We start from the raw sequence: 21,018 nt of genomic DNA on the forward strand, positions 1-21,018 counted from the left end.
AAAGTCAGTAAGGAGCATAACCTTCGGCGTGTGAACAATTTAACTGTTAATGTTCACCTGCGTGAACATTGGTTTGGCATACAAATCTGAATCAGGCTCTATGTCTTTTGGAAGTAGGCTTTATACTTTTGTCACATGTAAAGTAAACTGACCGTTTGACTTACAAATATATTTTATCCTTTCAAAGAACATTAAAGTGACATTGGGAGTTTGGGCAGGTCCACGTAATGTCATGATGTCACATGGTAGTCATGCAGTGCACCTCTGGAACATTTTGGATGGCCAGGATATCTTTATAGAGCCCCTTGGGACATGCTGGGCCTAGGCAGGCACTTTGGTTTCCTTATAGAAAATCCGCCTCTGGTATAAACAAACCCAGCGGTTTGGATAAAGTTGCAGAAGAATGTTGAGAGAAGAATGTAAACTATACAGGACTGGGTGAAGTGAGGACTGTGTTGTATTTGAATGGCATGTAAGACAGACAAGGGGGTATTCAATTAAGCACCGTGTCACAAACTGGCACATTTCACTGTTTTTAGGTTAAATTTACATCCACCTATTCAATTAAAGTGTCGATTTCAACTAGTTGAAAAATCTGGCACTCTCGAAAAACATGTGGATCAGCAAATTACTCGGGGAACCATGTGGTTTGGTTTTTTGGGGTCGAAATTGCCTCCGTTTTCAACTGTTTTTTAGTCATGTTCCACCAATGCAGTTTCAATTAAAAAAAAGTGAAACTGCATCAGCAAAACATAACAAAAAAACATCCAAAAACAGCCGCAATCGAATACTAAATTCTGCTTTTTCTGCTAGCCCAAAAAATATATGCTTCAATTTCTTTATGCATTTTTGGGTCATACGGATAGATATGTCAAAAATCTCTATTGGTTCCAGAAGTACATATATATCTCCTACATGTTATATATAACAAACCATTGGGCATATATTAAATCTGGTAAAGTGGTGATAAAGCAGTGATAAAATGGAAGGGGAATTTTTCAAACACAGCTGATTGGGTGCGTTATCATCACCTTTCACTTTCTCTCTTTACCAGGCTGCCCCATGTAAGTTAGTAATGTTATATACAGTATTTTGCTCTTTATGGTATTTGCACTTGTAAAAGATAAGCAATAGGGTGTGTATCAATGCTTGGAAAAGGGATATATTTTTTTGGTACTTGTTTCCTATCTGGGCGCCCGCTACGTTAATTGCGCACCATGCTATTCTCCGTATAAAAATCGGATCGCATCGCATCGGATACCACAAATGCACATACACGATATTGAACGATGCGATGCGATGCGATCCGATTTCGTTCCCGCTTTTATGGTTGGCCCATAGGATGGCCCATCTGTAACACTACTGTATTTATTTACCCTTCAAAGCCCTCCCCTTGTGACATCTGCACAGAAACACAGTATTGACGTCAACCCGAAGCGTGGCGAGCGCAGCGGTACGCGTCCTCCGACTTTTTCATACCCCCACTATCCACGTCGGCGTGGAGTTGAGAATAGAAAGTGTGGCGAGCGTAGCGAGCCACCGAGCCCGAAGCGTGGCGAGCGCAGCGAGCCCCGCGAGGGGACGCGGATACTTCACAGGTATCCGTGTCCCCTCGCAGGCTTCACAGGTATCCGCGTCCCCTCGCGGGGCGCGCTGCGCTCGCCACGCTTCGGGCTCGGTGGCTCGCTGCGCTCGCCACACTTTCTATTCTCAACTCCACGCCGACGTGGATAGTGGGGGTATGAAAAAGTCGGAGGACGCGTACCGCTGCGCTCGCCACGCTTCGGGTTGACATCAATACTCGGGTGGCGTTAACAATGGAGGCGCATTTTAAACCATCAGGGGGGGTTTCCTATACAAATCGTGGGTTTGCGGGGTTATTACATTGAAATCAATGTAAAATCGGGTCTCAGGGACCATTTAACATTGATTCCAATGTAAAAATCTGGTTGATCGCGTCACCGCATACGATGCGATTCGATTTATAATGAAATCGAATCGGATCGGATAGCATCGTCATACGATGCGATTCGATTTAAAATGAAATCGGATCGGATCGGATAGCATCGTATGCCATCGTACATCATCGAGTACCGAATCCGATGCGATGCGATCCGATTTCATTACGGTGCCGTACGTAGAAAACCTGGGCGCCCAGATAGGAAACAAGTACCATTTTTTTAAAATAATCTGGGGTTCTGTCACTCATTGATTTGCATCTTGAGCTGTGGTACAAACCTTCATCCTATAATGCTTTTGTTAACTTCTAGTATCTGCCATTATTGCAAGGAAAATCTCTTGCCATGATATTTGAGAAGAGAAGCACCAGAACCAGACTTTCTACTGAAACAGGTAAGCCTGTCTGTGTTTACTTTTATTGTGAATGTGTCTGTCTTCCTTTTACTAGGTCAGCTTATCATTTTATTTCACCTCCTTGATTTAACCTGCTTACCATCTTGCTATACTCTCATGCTGCCTTTTCACCCTCCATTGCCATTGTTTCATGCTTACTTTCCTATCCCCGCCCCATAATACTCTTCTTCTACCTTCATTATATAAGGTCGGTGTATTGCTCCTTATCTACATATTGTCATCTTGAGCGCTGACTTTTCAAATTCACTACTCTTCTTGTTCACATTGTCTATTTGTCAGTAGTTATAGGTGTTTCCTACTGAGTGAATTTGTGTCTAGCTGCACGAGGGACTTTACTGCGCACTGTTTGGTTGATACTCTTCTGTATTCTATATCTCTTCTTCTACCTGCCACTAGCTTAAACAGGACCCAGACAGATCATTAAAGCCTGCTGTCTATAGGTTGAGAGGGAAGAAACTGGGATCTCTGGGTCACTTACAGCCTTCTACTCACTTATAACTCTCGTCTTGTCAGTCGGTAGCTCATGAAAACTAATACTCCTGTGTTTCTGCACTGCACATTCTAATGCTCACATTCTGGCTGCCAGATTCTTCCATCTGCTGCTGCACAAAAGGGAAAGCCAGTAATGTCAGTGTGCTCTGGCCAGTGTACAGTGTACCCTTATTACAGCTCTGCCTGGCTCACTTCCTCCCATGCAACAGCAACCCTATCAATTTCATCCATACCGCCCCTCTTTCTCATTCTGGGGCAGATTTATTAAGCTTGGAGAAGAGATAAACTGGAGATAAAGCGGAGAAAAGGGAAAAGGAGATAAAGCAGCAGCCAATCAGCTGTGTTTGAAAAAGACAGCTGGGAGTTGATTGGCTGGTGCTTTATCTCCTTTTACCTTTTCTCCGCTTTATCTCCAGTTTATCTCTTCTCCAAGCTTAATAAATATGCCCCTCATTTCCTTCGAAGGGTGACATTTGCCTCTTCCACCTTATTCAACTCCATGTAGCATTCATCTATCACCCACCTGGCTCTATCTCCAGTTTCTTCGAAGACCAGCTCTTCCACTTTCTTTCTTCTGACCTTAACAAATTAAAGAATACCCAGGTGCTATTCACATTCATATATTGTATATTAAATGCTATCGAATCTCAGATGTATTTTGAGAAACTGCAGCTAACCTTGTTAATTCTGGATTAACCTAAAAAAATTGGATAGCAAAAAAAGTAATGAAATATCTCACCCTAAAGAGCGAGTTATGAAGCAATCCGTACATATAAAAATATGTTATAATTAGAAATATCAGCCAGCACCCTCCCTCTTCTACAAGCCGTTCTGCTGTTCTGCTAACATTGAGAAACCAGGATTGAGCATACCACCTGCACTTCTGCTGAACGGTGCTCTCCCCTGTATATAGCACACAGCGAAAAAGGAAAAGTTCCTATTTAAAGTTTAAAAGGACCTGCACATGAGTAGCAGGCTAATTGGTTGGATGCACTTTGTGGTCAATATTTGTCAATGACAATCGCATTACTAAGTATGAACTAATGACAATGGACGGTCAATGATGATATGTGATATTATGAAAGTGTGAAGGATATATAGTTTTTATTCTATATAGATCTAATATTAATAAATTATGATGTTTACGTATTTTTATATGTACTGATTGCTCCCTACGAGTGAGATATTTCACTCTTTTTTGTTTCTCCTGAGCTTCCCTACTGTACATCATCTTGGGTGATCTCAATATTCCTATTGACGTCCATGCTGACCTCTTTATTTTTAAATGTTTAACCCTCAAGTCATCTTTTAATGGATATCCTTCCACTCGGACTCTCTTTAGTCCTTGCTGTACGCAGGAATAGCAAATGCGCTGATGTCAGGAGTATCTGGAGCTGTGCACATAGAAGCCTAATAGCAGGAGCACCTAGAGCTGTACAGAGCAATATCAGGAGGCTGTAGTTGCAGGGTGCCACTACACAAAGGAAAATTTGGTGAACATAGAAAGTGTAGAATCAGCATGCAGAAGTAGCTGACAATTGTAATGTCGAGTTTCTTGTAGTTGGCCGCAGGAATGGCTGTTGACTGCGAATGTGAAACTGGAGCAGTCATATGTGCCTATTATTGCAGAAGTACATTAACACTGGAAACAGAAACAAGACTTGCTGCAATGGAGAGTAACAAATGCAGAGAGAGACTACCGTTTTCAAGGGCAGTCTCCTGCAAACATGGAAAATTGGGCAGATCTACAGTACCTCATCTTGCCAGCTTTCTAGTGTAACAGGCATTATGAGAAGAGGGGGTGGGGCTTAAAGATGCAGATGTATGTCTTTTTCTTGCAGACCTGCAAATCAATAGAATTTGGGGGTGGGGCATATGCTAAATAGGAATAAGCAGGACTTGTAGTACAGTATAGGATACTGTTGAACGAATATGCTGACTAATGCTGTACTGGAATACATTCAAGAATCACCGGCTATGGGTGATGCACCTAGGGTAAATAGATGTCCTGGCTGCTAATTGGCAGCAGCAGTTATGTGCAGTAAACCTGGTCTTAAAATGGATGGATCGTGGTCAAATTATTCAGAGCAAGATGGCTGTGCCCTTGTGTCAGCTCCAAAATGCAAAGTACTGCTGGAAAACCTGTACTGCCTAACAGGAGAGTGATGAATTGCTAGAAATCGCCAGCGTTTAGTGCATAAAAAGGTTTTGCAGGCCCTGTTTGTGGCTTCCCATTTCATTTCTCTGACCATTATCTCCTTTTCTTTATCCCTCCAATTTCTCTTCCTCTCAAAGCTGCCATCACCAAACCTTGAGCAAATTGGCCATGATATGGTCTCCTCCTCATTGACTCACTTCCCTCTGTAGTTTCCACCCTCTCCTGCCATGCCCATACCATTTCCCTGTAAAACAACACCGTCACCCCTAGCCTGTTGCTCTGGGTGTCACTTCTAACCTTTGCAGGACCATGCCTTGTCCCTGGCATTCTAAATTCTCAAGATATCTTCAACAGTGTTCTTGAGCTAGTGGCACTGGAGGTAAGCATGTTCTTATGATAGCTCCTCTATTACAAATACACGCATTTCTCTTATAGCACAGCAGTTTTTCTAAACTCTTAACTCCTTCCAGTTGTCCAACTCCTTGCTCCTCTGATACCTTCAGTTTCCTCATTGCCTCCCACTTCCTCTTGGAAACTGTTCTTGCTCTACACTCACTAACTTGGCACCTACTTCAAATCCAAAATTGAATCCAACTCTCAAATCCACCAGACTCCCAACATCCCATCACCCCCCCCCCCAGCCTCCCCCATTTCCCCCATCTCTTTCTGTTCCAGACCATCCTAAATGCCACTGCATGAATTATTTTTCTGTCCAACCACATTCTACTGGACCTCTCTTACTCCCATCCATCATACCCTAACTGGTTGTACTTCCTCTAAATAGTTCAACTGAATCTCTATACACTCACCTATAAAGCCTTTATCCAATTATCTCTCCTAACTTCCTTTTACACTCTCCCACTCTGCTTATGACCGCAATCTGTATTTCCAATTGTTTAACCTCTTCCTATTCCTGCCTATTCCATTGCCGCTGGAACTCACTTTCTTTCTCTAAAAAATACAGGTATTATAAATTTGCCAGTAAGTTCTTTTGTTTACTTTCTTGAATCATGGCACCTTGTATCAGCAATGTTTTATTAATCATTTACCTTTTTTGTGAAATTTAAGTAAATTGTGGTTACCATTAAGGTCAGTTATGGCGTGGCGTACACAGTTGCGTTTCCTTTCGTCTACATGTTTTATGATGGCCAATAAGCACTAGTTTTGCCTCTCAATTTGACAATAATGAAATTGATTGGGTTCTGGACCACCAACCTGAGGTATCCCTGTAAGAGCCTTGCCATAGACACACAGTTTGGGAACCCCTATTTTACAGTGTCTAACTTTAATTATTGGATCTATGGTGTTCAACATCTTACTGGGGAGTGAATACCAAACATTATTGTTGCGCTTGGGACCCTACAAAATACCTGTGGCAATCAGGAGAGGCTTCAGAGGGGGGAGGGGGGTGCAGCACAGTTCAAAATTAAAATAGGGGAGGCACAGCAACTGCCACCAACTGCGATTCCAAACTGACTTACTGGCTGTTGATGTTGCTCCCCTATTTGAATTTGGACTGTGCCGCAGCCCCCCTGGAGCCGCCACTTAGTGGTACATACACATACAGTGTCCCATCAGATTAGCAGTAGTTTCTGCATTACTAAGTGGGTAAAATACAGTATGTATGCAGGGAAAGGAATGTTTTGGAGAAAGTAACATTTTTCCACGATCCATATATTGCCAGCTGGTCTGAAAATCCATTTTATAGCAACTATTAAAATGGAGTATATATATATATATATATATATATATATATATATATATATATATAAAAAAAATTTATATGTAATGTATGTCCTCCATTTCTAGTTTTACAAACCAACTTATATTTTTATATTATGCTTTCAGGATTTGCTTTACTTGGAGGACATCCTTGTTTTCTTACAACACAGGATATTCATTTGGGAGTCAATGAAAGCCTAAAGGACACAGCAAGGTTTCTTTCATGTTGTCTGTCCCCTGCAGATTTAAGTTTTTGTAATATTCCAACCTGAATCATCAGTTTTATCTGTGAAACTATCTGAGAAAACTATTTACAACACAAGCCTTATTGTTTCCTTATTATTTATGCAGTATATTAAAGTATTCTATACTGTGATTAGCAACGTAATCATTCTTAGACAGTATTTTAGAATATTGGAAAATTCTACTTTTTAAGTAATAGTATTCTATTCTTACTTATTGTTATAGGTAGACAAATATATTATCTGCATTTATTGAGATATTCATGCAGACATATATAATACCAAGCTCATATAAACCAACAGCAACTGTCGTGCATACTGTAGTGGAGGAACCGCTTAGCACACATATATATATATATATATATATATATATATATATATAGATATGTTGTGATTGGTGGTGGCTCCTACCTTGTTGGACAAGGGGGGCTGGCTGCAATTCCACCCCTCCACCCTGTGCTGCCAATAGCCACCAGTGCATGCTGGTCCTTGTTGCCAATCCATGCTGGTCCTGCCACTGCTAGTCCATGCTTGTCCCACCGCCGTTCCCGATTTACGCTGCGGTTGCAGGACCGGTGCATGCGCAGTAGCTTCATCGGTGCTGGACCCAAGTTTCTATGGGCTACTTTAGATGACAGGCACAGTGACACAGTACTGGCCTTGGTACTGCGCATGCGCAGACCACGGATTCTATGGACTACAGCCAAAGCAGCCCATAGTTGCTTCCTTTAGGGAGGGAACATCTCCCAATGGGACTGCCTTGGGTAACTGGCAGGTCAGACTTCCAATAGAAAGTCACTGCCAGTCACAGTGAAGCCAGTGCAATCTCACAGACTGCATCTGGCTTCACACAGTGGCGGATTTTACCTGGGGGGTTTGCAGTCCTGAAGACCATAGGTAAAAACTGAGACTGGTTGTGAGGTATGGAATATATGTGCTGGCTGGTGTTGTGTGTATCATGCATCTACGGCACCTGGGACTCAACATAAGGCTTCACACTTTGTCTAAACTTGCCCCGTGAACCTGTGAAACTAGCCAATGGGGGTCAAGAATGAAGTATTAGCCAGAGTCTGTATGTGTGTTAGAGATGTACTGTGACTCCCGTGCTTTGGTTTTGGATGTGCATTTAACAATAAAAATCTTTGGGATTTCTTCACAATATTCTTCATCAATATTGGGCAGCGAAACTAATCAACAAAGCAGCTGCACAAACACACAGCATATATATCTGCTTAAAAGTGTGTGGCCTCAAAAATAGAGCTAAAGCCTTTACATACTGTACATTGGTTGTTCAATTCTGGACGAATTTTTTGCCAGGAAAAAAACTGCAAAGATTTGCCTATAAGTAATCAATCACGTTTTTTAGTACATTTTCGCCCATGCAATTTCATTTTTTGGGGGGGGGGGGGGGGAGCTAATCGGTATGGGTGAAAACAACTGCAAAAAATGGGTAAAAACGGCTGCAAATTCACCAAAACCAGGTAGCACAGGGCTTTTGTCGGTACTTATGTATTATCTGGACTCCCATGTTAAATGCACCCCATTTTTTCATACCCCATCTATCCAACTACGCATGGATTTGATTTTATATAGTGTGGCGAGCGCAGCGAGCCACCGTGCCCGAAGCGTGGTGAGCGCAGCGAGCCCCGCGAGGGGCCGCGGTCTCATAAGAAAAACGGGAGTCCAGATATTACATAAGTACCCTTTTCTCTGCTTAAGGTTATTCATAGAGCAGCTTACTGTGGAGAAGTCCTGTCTTCTCCAGCATTACTCCCGCAGTATTTAGTATGGTGAGGTTGATTCGTGAACGGACAGGGAGCTAAACTTTCCATTTCTCCTGTGTTCAGTGTCACCCTCTCAGATAGCGTAATCTGAACATGAATACAAAAAAAGTCAGGGAAGCTCAAGCACTAGCTCCACCCTTTGATCCAAGTAGCCCCTACTGGCCCAACCACAGAACAGGACCTGGCTGCAGAACATGCTTCTGAAGAAAGGATCGCTGCATCGCTTTGATGCAGCATAAATTGTTTCTCAACAAACCTACTGTACATATTGCCTAACCCTACCTGCTAGTGCATAACCCTAACTTCAGTAGCCCACCGTCTAAACGTAACCCCCACCCTGGAGGCTAACCCGAACCCCTTTTATAAGTGCTTACACCTAACCCTTCCTCCTGCAGCCTAACCCTAACCCCCCCCCTCTGAAATCTAACCCGAAGTTCCCCCCTAGTGCCAAACACCCCCTCCCCCTTCTTCAGTACGACACTAACCCATATACTTATTTTCAACATCCTGTCAGTAGGAATTCAGGCATTGGCATCCTCATTGATTTGGGGATTCTGTCACCGGTGTTTTGGCGGTAGTCAGGATAACGAGTTGGTAGTGTGAACATCGGTATCCAGACCGCCAGGATGCTGAATGCATCCCAAACATAGACCTGCATGAAATTAAGGTAACATACAGGAAATCACCTTTGTCAACACTATCTAATGATTTCGCTGGTGCAATACTATTGAATTGATGGAAACCATGAAGATATTACTATAAGAATAAGCATACTTTTGTGGTTTTTAGTTTTTGCCTGTATCTGCAGGATTACCTGCTGGTATGTGTGCTAACCAGGTGGCACGTTTCCTCTTCCCCGCTCCAGTGGCTGAGATGGTAATACAGCTTGGAGTTATTGCTCACTGCTTTGCCTCAATAAGATAAGAGTAATAATATTTATAGCGGTACGATGATACAGCTTCCCCTAGATGTTGCATTTAAAACATAAAAAAAAAGATTTTGCTTTTTGATCTTACATTTATTGTGTTATCTTGCTGTCAGGGTGCTCTCTGGAATGACAGATGCTGTTTTAGCACGTGTTTATCACCAGTCAGACCTGGAGCTATTGGCAAATGAAGCAACTATTCCCATAGTGAATGGCTTGTCTGACGACTACCATCCTATTCAGATTCTTGCTGATTACCTTACCATTCAGGTGAGTAATGTCTGCTGAATCAGTTTCCATAATTATTTCTAGTATAAGGCGTACCATCCTGGGGATTCCTCAGTAGAGTTTGTACATTCGGCGTGGTCTGCATAAAAATCAGGCTTCCACTCGGTGGGAATTATGGTTCTGCTCTCCGTTGCTAAGCAATTCTATACTGTGACTAATAACCACTGCAAGTACTTCAATTCCTGCACATTCTCTCCTATTACATATAGGGTCGAAGGAAGAAAAACAATAGTACAGTCATTTGAACTGCATAGAATTTATGTTTAATATAAATTACAGGGAATCATACATTATTTAAAGCAGAAATGTTCAGTTTATTTTCTCAGTGCTAATAATTCCAATATTTTATTCTTATCTTTATATCTGGGTTTTTTTATTTTACAGTTTCATTAATTCAACTGCTATGTTTTATAATGGCGTATTATTCTCCAAATATACAACACACAATTCACAATTTTACATTTTTGTGGAGCTAAGCTAGAAGACAATGTTTTCATTATTCCCAAGAGGAGAATGAGCAATATTGTGGTGTCATTTACCTTTCCTGATATTATACTGGACATGAGATAGCGCTCTGTCTGTTACACTATGCACCAGATACTGTAAACCAGTGGTTCTCGACCTTGGTCCTCAAGGACTCCCAACAGTGCACGTTTTCCAGATCACCTGGCAGGTGAACAGGTGCACTCATTAGTCACTGACACATTTTAAAAGATCCACAGGTGAAGCTAATTATTTCACCCGTGTGTGGAGACAGGGAAACGTGCACTGTTGGGGGTCCTTTAGGACTGAGGTTAAACCACTGCTGATAAATAAATTGGGTAATAGGTATGAAACTTGGTTATCGCATATGACATGTTAGGCCATATATTATACAGGACACTGGCTATGGCATTATGTTGCAGTATACATGAAACTGGGTACTAGGTAACGTAGCATAGAAGTCTAGTTACAAGAGCAGCATACAGTAGAGTTGAAGTGCTAATCCCAACATTATCTAAAATCTGTAATCTCTCTCTCTCAAACTACTGTCCCTCCTCAGCTTCCATGCCCTTCCAAGCTACTTGAGAGACTTGCCTACACTCACCTCACACACTTTCTTAACTAAAGGCCCCCATACACTATGCGATTTGGGTCCGATTTCACCCAATTCTGGCAGATTGGGCCGAAACATTGGATGAAATCAGCCCAAATAGCATGTGTATGACATCTAATAAGATCCAGTGTGCGGTCCCTGGTTCGGAGCCGGAGATCATACAGATGGAGCAGCTCTCATTTGAACTGCTCCTGGCATTTTTATCGCCAATCGCTGTCGCCTGACAGAAGGGGGCACGCGCGCACAAGATACTCGCACTTTCCATTCTGTTGGAGGCTGTAGCAACTCTCTGCTGCCCTCCTACTGTCTCCCCGCAGCCCCAGCAGCTCCCCCAGCCTGCCCCCACTCCCTGCTCATCTGCCTGAAGTGGAGACTGGCAGGGAAGCCCCTCCCCGCCACCTTGCTGATGGGGAGGTGCGAGTGAGACGGTCGCACCTCCCCATCAGCCTGTCCGCCAGCGCATGCAATTTGGCGATCCTACTGGCTGGCTGACAGGCGCTACATCTGTACGTGGTGCACGTAAGATCTTCGGGACGGACACCCTCCAGGTGATTTCATCCGATATGTCACATGCAGAAGTATCGCATGCAATGTATTGCATGCAATACTGCCAGGTGGCTGAAGGGGGATTAGATGCAACTTCTCTGAGGGGAGAAGTTGCAAGGTGTATGGGCACCCTTACACAACTTATTGGATCAATTTTAGTCAGTCTTATATTCCCAATACTCCAATGAGACATTGCTGATTAAAAATAGTGAATGATCTGGTCACTGCTAAGCCAAGGACATTACTCCCTTCATAGTCTTCTAGATCTCTCTTCTGCTTTTGACACTGCTGACCACTCACTTCTCATACAAACACCACAATCCCTAGGTCTTCAGGACACATCCCTTCTTGGATCTCATCCTACCTATCTAATCACTCTAACGATGTTGCTTCTCTGAATTCACCTCCTTTGCTCTATCTCTATCAGCTAGAGTGCGACACGGCCCAATCTTAGATCCTCTGCTTTTCCCAATCTACACCAAATCATCTCTTTTGGATTTCAGTATCATCTGTACGTGAATGATACTCAAATCTACCTATCCTCCCCAGACTTGTCACCATGTCACTGAATGCCATTCTGCTGTTTCATCTTGGAGGTCAACTTTCGACATTCTCCTCCCCGCAGCCTAAACCTATGTCCCCACACTAGTAACTAAATCTAACCCCCCCTTCCCTGACTGCCCGCTTCCCGCATACTCACCAATCAGGATACCGGCTGTCAGTATTCTAGCATCCTGACTCTTTAAGAAGTGCCCGGACTGCATTGGGGATGCCAGTGTTGTTATACTGAACTCTGGCATCCTGACCACCATTTATTGTGTGTAAAGGAAAGTTCTACCTTTATCACCTATTCTGCTCACATTTATTTATTTATTTTTATTTATTATCAGTTTCTTATATAGCACATACATATTCCGCAGCGCTGTACAGAGAGAATATTTGAACATTCACTTCAGTCCCTGCCCCAGTGGAGCTTACCATCTATATTCCCTACCACATGTACACGCACACACTCATTCATTCTAGGGTTCATTTGGGTTAGGAGTATATTTTTGGAATGTGGGAGGAAACCAGAGTACCCGGAGGAAACCCACGCAAGTACAGGGAGAATATACAAACTCCACTCAGTTAGGAGAATGATGGGAATCGAACCCATAACCTCAGTGCTGTGAATCAGTAATGCTAACCATTACACCATCCATACTGCCCACATTTATGATCTTCTATACACAGGAGCATTATGGATTCCTCAAAGGACTGACAATTTCCTGGATTGGAGATGGGAACAACGTTCTGCACTCGATCATGATGAGTGCTGCGAAATTTGGAATGCATCTGCATATTGCAACACCAAAGGTAAATGACATACTCTGCCCATTAGATGTTTGGCTTATTGTGTGGGAAGTTGGTACAGTAGTTTATAATTTCCTTTTGGCATTTATTAACTACTTGTACAAAAGGAAGTTATTTTCCTGGGATTGCTACAAATGCAATTTCTTTTTAACAGCTATCAGTTTGTGAGGGAGGTGAGGGCTGAGCTTGTAGATATATCATAAATTAATCGTGTGATAAAATTGTTGCTTCACTAAGTAACCTATATAAGTTATTAACAGTGGGACTTATGGACAAAATGTATACCTAAAATACAGACATAAATTCCATAAAAGTATCCTCTAAGACCTTAAATGAACATTTTTAGTTAGCTGAGCAATAATGTAGTCTTCCCATATTTACTAAACTTAACTGGAAAAAATATCAGCAGAGGGAGGCCTATGATAGTAATGTCATCTTTCCTCCTGACATTCATTATGTTGACATGTAATATGTTGACAGGTTCAGCAGGTTGACATTGACCATGTCAACACAGATCATACCGAGAATGATGAAATGTCGACCTGCTAACAATGTTGACAATCGATGGTGTATGCATGTGGGCATTCTGATGATTGCGGAGAATTATTAAACTTGATATGAAATACAGGCTTTTGGAAAAATTAAAAAAAAAATATATAAACAATGCCACCACATATATGATAACATAGCCATTTAATACAAACTCCTGACATTCTGTAAATTAATATTATTAATAATATTATGTTATAACATATTCACCTGCAAAGATAAATAAAGAAGGGGTCTATTCACTATTAGCGCTTTAATATTCCTTCCAATGGGAAGAAGCAGGCTATTGAGGATGATGTCAGTTCCTGCAAGCAAAGTAACATTTTGTTTAGTTACAGTATCTGAATACTTGGCAACCACTTCAATGGGCCTGTTATGTTACTGTATGTGTTACATGCCCATTTGTGATATCAATTAGACCCTTTAAAGAGATGAAACTTCTCTAAAAGTAACCTCTAAGTTACTACTGATCCAGTTTATTGTAATTTTTTTGTCTTTCAGGGATATGAACCTAATTCTTCTGTAATTGCAGCTACGGAACAATTGTCTAAAGAGGTAAATGATCTGTTTTAACAGGTGTGGCACAAAAGTCAGAATCCTCCCCATAGTACGTAACATCAAGGCCAGTGTTTACCTTCAGGTATTCTGACTGGGGATCCTGTCTGCTCTGTTTCCAATGGTGGGGGTCTCAAATATGCGCATGTGCAAATCCCCTGTACGGACACCTTTGGCGAGTATCACACTCGTGTACACATCTCATGTACGATGAGATTCGGGGGGGGGGGGGGTTGTTCGGGCGGTCTGCCATAGAATAGTGGCAGTCAGCTCCCAAATTAGGACTCACACAAGGCACAAATGATCACAGGGATAATAGTGTTGCGTTGGGGAATTTAATTACCCGTACAATGATACACATCATGACAAATAAAGCTGATACTGTCCAGACACCCAAGATTTCTAGTTAAAAAATAGCAGTGCATTGTTTCATCAGAATCGCTGAAGCAATTCATCTTGGCATGCTATCATCATTTTATTAGTCTCCTACCAGGGCTACTATGCTAATGCACAGCCATGATAAACCCCTGATAGCAGCATTGCTCAGTAATATATAGGATGCTGTCTGAGATGCACAGATTTTGTCTTCTAGTCTGGCACCAAGCTGCTTATGACAAATGATCCCCTAGAAGCTGCCAGCGGAGCCAACGTGTTGGTTACAGACACGTGGGTGAGCATGGGACAAGAGGAGGAGAAGAAGAAACGGCTGTTGGATTTTAAAGGTTACCAGATTACAATGCAGGTACGTGATGGATGCTGCTGCTATTTGTGCAGTAAAAGTAAATAACAGTGTCAACGAATGTCTCTTAAAGAATGTAATGTGATAAATACAGTAATTGCTTGTTAAATACAACAGGCCCAAATATATAGACATACAGTAGCAGTCATGGATACATGTGAAATTGACAATGTGAAGAATACACATAAGTAGGCTAATGCAGAGTAAGTGCTACCCCCATCCAGGTGATGTGATTCTGCTACTTGCCTGGATGAGCAGGATGGAGAGGTCCAAATTAAGCTGGGAACAGTAATGGTAATAGTAATTGCCAGGAAAAGGACAAGAGTATGACTGGGAAAGATATTGCATATGCAGGTGATCATGGGCAGGTGGAAATTGTGGACAATGATGATGATGATGATGATAACAGACAGCAGCACTAGCGAATCACTTGTTATGGGCTGAAGCAAATGCTCTACTGATGATGACTGCTGTTCTTCATTGTTTGGGCATAAAACATTTTTATTTTGGACTTGGTTCTGCTGTACAAGGGGGTACCCAAAATAAACAGGAATTCATTTATTAAAAAATGATGTATTTATTTGTGCAATTTGATTCACCTTTGAAGTACTCTCAACTTGAATCAATACGTTTGTCCAAACATTTTTCCCATTTCTCAAAACAGTCATCTTTGATGGCTTTTATAGTTTTCCTTTAAGGTCTCTTTTTATCCAATTGTTTTTTTTTTTTAAAGGATTCGGCCATTTTATCCAGATTTTTTTTTTTTTTTTTTTTTTTTAAACATTTTTATTAAGTTTTTTACATAGAAAAACAGTACACAGAAAATGTGGTAATATGAATGACAAATAAAGAAACGATACCCCATCCAATTCTCGTTTTGTCCATCTGTCTTCGCCTAAGTGGAGTGAATGCAAGACAACTCTAGATTCTCATATCTAAAGGAGCTAGCATATCGCCCCTTCAGTTACTAGACATGGTGGCAAGGGGTATACAAGCCATAAGTTATTATTGTCATCAGCAGTTATATTGCTTCCACCATTGGCGTTTATACCAATGTCGGACTATAGTATGGATCCTCATAAAGCATTACAGAACATTGGGGGGTATCTGGGTTATAAACAGTCTCCACATTACTTAAACAGTACAATTATAAAGGTAAAAGGAGGGGGGTGGGAAGCGAGGAAGGGGAAGGTTGGGGGGGACACAACACAAACATTTTGTCGGGGATAGCTTTGCCGATAGAAAAGGCCTCATGGTAAATATCTTAAATACATTGCTGTATAAGTGACTAGACATTTGATCTGTCAGGAGATCCAGCAACTCATCCAACTAAGTGACAACTGCGGGTAAGGACAGTTGACGTGTCATGAACCAGGTAGTATTTTCGAAGATTTTCTGTATAGCGGTTTGTATTGACGCGTCAAGTGTCAAGATGTAAACTTCCCACTTAGCGTAAAAGCGCGCCACCCCTTTTTCTATGTCAGTCAATGCAGCCTGCCGTTCAAAGAAAAGGATTTTTAGAATTGAGTTTTTAAGTTCGGTAAGCGAGGGGGGGTTTCTATGTATCCAGTGTGTCAATATCAACTTCTTCGCTAAACCTAATATTAGTGTGAGTAGTGGGGTGATACTTTTTTTGTTTGTACCTAAGTCCCAATCTGCGTAGTAAAAGAACAGGAAGGGGAGAGGACTATATGTCAGCTTCAATCTAAAGAGTTCATTCAGGAAACCCAGGAGCCTTCTCCAGAATATTTTCACCAGGCCACACTCCCAGAAATTGTGGAAGAAAGTGGCGCCTCTCATTTTGCATTTGGGGCAGAGGCCTGGGTCATCAGGTATGAAGTGGCTTCTCTGCTGTTGAGAAATATAGGCTCTGTTTATGAATTTCAGGTGGGTTTCCTGAAGGGAAGCCGCTTGGAGGTATTTCAATGAGTATGGGAGTGTTTTAAAAAGAGTTTTATATGGGGGAAGCGAAGGTATATCTACTTGCCATCTAAGGGTTAATTGGTGCATTAACTTTTCTTGTGGGTGTGTTACTAGATGTTGGTAGAGGTTTCTTATTCTGTACCCCAATATATTATGAGGGGCTAGCAGTGAGAGTATCGGGTCTGAGGTGATGGGGGTGGTGAACGGCTTTGGCAGGGATTGGGCATAGTGTCGGGCCTGTAAGTACATAAAAAATTGGGTGTGGGGTATGTTTTTTTCTGAAGTCAGGTAAGAGAAGGGATGTATGGAGGAACCTCCTGGATCAAATATGTTGCGTATGGAAGAAATGCCCTTCTGCCTCCACTCTTGGTATATTTTGTTTTCCAAACCTGGGATGAAACAGGGATTACCCCAGAAAGTGGAAAAGGGTGAGCTCATAAAATTCCTACCGAACTGTCTATTGATTGCAGTCCACATTCTATATGTGTCTTTAAAAAGGATATTCTCCTTTATCCGGTCAGGGATTTTCCCCCGTGGAGTATGTAATAGAGCGGCCGGGGAGTAGGGGTCAAAAAGGGCCAATTCCAGGGTATTATTAGTGTAGTTAGATTTCTGGAAGAACCAGTCAGTTGCGTATCTGAAAAGTGCTGCATGCGAGAACGCCTGGGCCTGGGGGAGTCCGAAGCCTCCCTCCGATTTTGGGAGGAATAGTCTCGTCATTGCCATTCTAGGTTTTTTAGACGCCCATATGAATTTTGAAATCATGGTGTTATATTTAGAGGTATCTTTCTTAGATAATGAGAAAGGTAGCATTTGTAACAAGTAAGACAACTTCGGGAATAAGACGCTTTTTACCACTGTTACGCGGCCATATAGTGAGAGGGGAAGTGTCATCCACCTGTCTATTAATTTGGACATTGCCTGTAGTGCTGGCTTAAAGTTAGTGGCGTACAGTGCTTCTAATTGCAATGGGATTAGTACCCCCAAGTATTTGAGGTGTTGTTGGCATATGCTGTATTGCTGTAAGGACGGACATGCCTCCACTAAGGAAGAGGGGATGGCTATGGGGAAGAGTTGTGATTTAGAGTGATTTATCTTGAAGCCTGAAAAAGTGCCAAAGGAGTCTATAATGGACATGGCTGCTGGGATAGCGATCTGTGGATTAGAGAAAAATAAGAGCATGTCGTCGGCAAACATGCTAAGTTTGACTTCTGTTACGCCTATTCTGATACCTGTAAAGGAGGGGGAGTTGCGTAGTCTAACTGCTAGGGGTTCGAGGGCTAGGGCAAACAGCAGCGGGGAGAGAGGACAACCCTGTCGGGTGCCTCGGAGTATCGGGAATGGGGGGGATAAATAATTATTGGCTAAAACCTGAGAGCTGGAATTTGTGTATAAATTTCTGATTGCATTGGAAAAGGCCTCCGGTATACCAAATTCCCCCAAAGTGGTGAAAAGGTGATCCCATGAGATCATGTCAAAAGCCTTTTCGGCATCTAGTGACAGCACAGCATGGGGTTGTCTGGTCCCCGAGGCCTGTAACCACTGCAGAGCCAAAATCAATTTTCTAACATTTAATACAGAGTGCCTACCCCAAATAAACCCAGTTTGGTCCTTATTTATTACTGAGGGTAAGAGGAATTTAAGCCTATCTGCTAGCAGTTTGGTGTAGAGCTTATAGTCTGTATTAAGCAGGGATATGGGTCGGTAGGAGGAGGGCTGTGCGGGGTCGCGTCCTGGTTTTAATATGACTTTAAGCAGGGCTGAGTTAAAATAGGCAGGTTGAGGGGCACCCTTTAGAAGGGAGTTAAAGAAGGCCGTTAGTGGGGCTGTCAGTTTTGGGGCCAGTAATTTGTAGTATTCATTGGTCAGACCGTCAGGGCCTGGGGCCTTTCCCGTTTTGAGTTGTCCAATTGCTCGGGCTATATCTTCTTCAGTGAAGTCTGCCAATAATGGACTGGTTTGGTCTGACGTTAAGGTCGGCAAGGTGACCGAGGCCAAGTTTTATCCAATTTTTAAGGAAAAACGTGATGTCAAGAATGCCTTGATGAATTTTTGTCACATTTTCATCATTGAAAGACGTCCAGAATGAGGTTGATCGTCAAATGACATTTCCCCTTGTTTGAAATCGGAGAACCATTTGTTACTGTAACTTGTGTTTTGCTCATGGCAGCTTCCTTTCAGTTTGTAGCATAACAACCGTTTCCGACACATTTTTCCCCAAAAGGAAACTAAACCTCACCGCAGCACATTGTATCAGTATAAAATGTATATTAAAAGATTTATAAAATAATAAAAGATTGAATAACTCATTAAAATAAATCACTGGCGTCAAACGCTACTTTTTCCCCACAACATTGGTGGGCATGCTGACTCGGAAGGGTTATGCAATCATCTTAGCCCAGACTATAAGCGTTTAGCCCTCTGAAACATGATTTCAGTTTCTTTTGGGTACCCCCTCATATTTGAGGGGAAATTGCAGGATAACGGATACCTTCTACTGAATCAAGATGCAGGAATATGCTGAAATGAATGCAAGAAACAAAACTGAAGCGAGCTGTAGTAATATATTGGAACTTGGTGCTGAAAGCACAATTAAAGAAGACTACAGAAATATACTAGGGCTTGGTGCAGGAAACGCAAATGAAACAAGCCACATAAATATACTGAAATTGGGAACTGGAAGCACAAATGAGGGAGGCAGCAAAAATACTTTATACCGGAACTGTGAGATCTGATCGAATTGCTGAGAATTTTCAGACGATAATCGAAGGACTGCACATGTACCCCTTGGTAGTACACATGTGAGAGGCCACCCTGCGATAATCGGTTCATGGGTGGTAACAGGCCATTTTCTGTGAATGTCAGAGAAATGCAGGCATGCCCATGTTTGAGGGGAAGTTGACTTGCTAAGCAGCATAAATTGCCTGCCATAAACTGCCTGCCAGGCATGAGAATGGATGCCCTCCCACTGCCGCACGTACAGCGCATTGCAAACTTATGTTTTGCATAAACAACCATTTGCAAGGGTGTGGACGGGGCGGTCTTGACTGACCTTATATTTGCGCCATCCGGTCCGAGAAAAGGGAGGCCGGCTGATGTACTGTGAAGTCAGCCGACCGCCCCCCTGTAGGTAAATGCCCGTCTGCGTTTGCATGGGGATGCCCAGTGGTTTACTGGGTGCACGCAGCATTTTCCTGGTTACACCCAGGAAATGCTGGGCGCCCCCATGCAGAAGGGCCCTGCCCGCCTCGAACCCGCCCCTGTGCAAATGCCTTGGTGACTATGCAAGTCGCTGAAGGCATCCACACAGCAGCCCTACACATGCGAATATGCACATACACACAGTGCGAATATGCCGGGGTTAGAATCACCCCCCCGATAGCTGAATAATGGAAAAATCATTTGATGTGAGTTTCTTGTGTATGGATTTGATGCACATCAATTCCAAAGCTAGTACAGGGCAGGATTTCACTCTGGCTGGTCTGCTATTACCTGATCACAGGGCTCTACAAATTTTCAGATAACCGATCAGATCTGAATAACCCCCTGTCCATCTACCTTAGCTAAGGTCCGCACCACAGCTGTGACGTGTATCATTTGGAGAGGGACAGTGTCAACTTGAACACACCCCTATATCTCCTGCAATTCAATTTACAATATAGCAGTGACTTCCATTCACTGCAGCCATTGCCTGACTCCCACAGGAGATTAAAAATATCCCAATGATCCAGCAAACATCGATCTGTATCACTGTATCACCAGCTTCTCATGATTATTAAGGGGCATATCCATTTTTTTTATATTAAATGTTGAATTATAAGCTTCCATTTCATTATTTAAATAGTATTTTTACAAGTATTTTTCATCCTGATCCACCAACTTTATTTACGTTATTTGTAGTATTTTATTTATAGTGTTATAGATTGTTATATTGTCATCAATATATCGAATAATCAATTCATTATATATGTACAGAATATGTGATTAATTACCCACATCAGCCTGGCTTCTTATTTGAAATTAGTGCAGAGATTATCCATAATCTAGTATTAACACCAAAACGCCAATGTTCTACAATTTAGAAAAATATAAATAGGCATATAGAATGGCTATAAATTCAGTGCAATTGCTGTTTGCTCAAGAATGATGGATTTTAGGGGGGTATTCAATGTCAGGGGAACAGCTGTCGAGCTTGTGCCCCTGTCCCGTTCTCGTTTTGCTCGCCTGGAGCTCGGCAGTCGGGATTCAATGTCCCGGCCGCCGAGTGGCGAGA

General features: G+C 42.3%; 1 protein-coding gene across 3 annotated transcripts in view; it reads left to right on the forward strand.

Annotated features, from left to right (window-relative positions):
- The window catches only part of OTC (ornithine transcarbamylase), a 54,441-nt gene that overhangs the window by 22,439 nt on the left and 10,984 nt on the right, over positions 1-21,018 (forward strand). For all 3 annotated transcript variants that reach the window (XM_083172613.1, XM_083172611.1, XM_083172612.1), the window contains 6 exons: positions 2,271-2,352; positions 6,872-6,959; positions 9,813-9,966; positions 12,860-12,982; positions 14,030-14,083; positions 14,676-14,825. In XM_083172613.1, the coding sequence (XP_083028739.1) occupies positions 2,271-2,352; positions 6,872-6,959; positions 9,813-9,966; positions 12,860-12,982; positions 14,030-14,083; positions 14,676-14,825 (651 nt within the window). The remainder of the gene's footprint in view (positions 1-2,270; positions 2,353-6,871; positions 6,960-9,812; positions 9,967-12,859; positions 12,983-14,029; positions 14,084-14,675; positions 14,826-21,018) is intronic.

The sequence above is a fragment of the Crinia signifera genome, chromosome 2 (genome assembly GCF_055691185.1).
Source record: "Crinia signifera chromosome 2, ASM5569118v1, whole genome shotgun sequence".
Classification (NCBI taxonomy): Eukaryota; Metazoa; Chordata; class Amphibia; order Anura; family Myobatrachidae; genus Crinia; species Crinia signifera.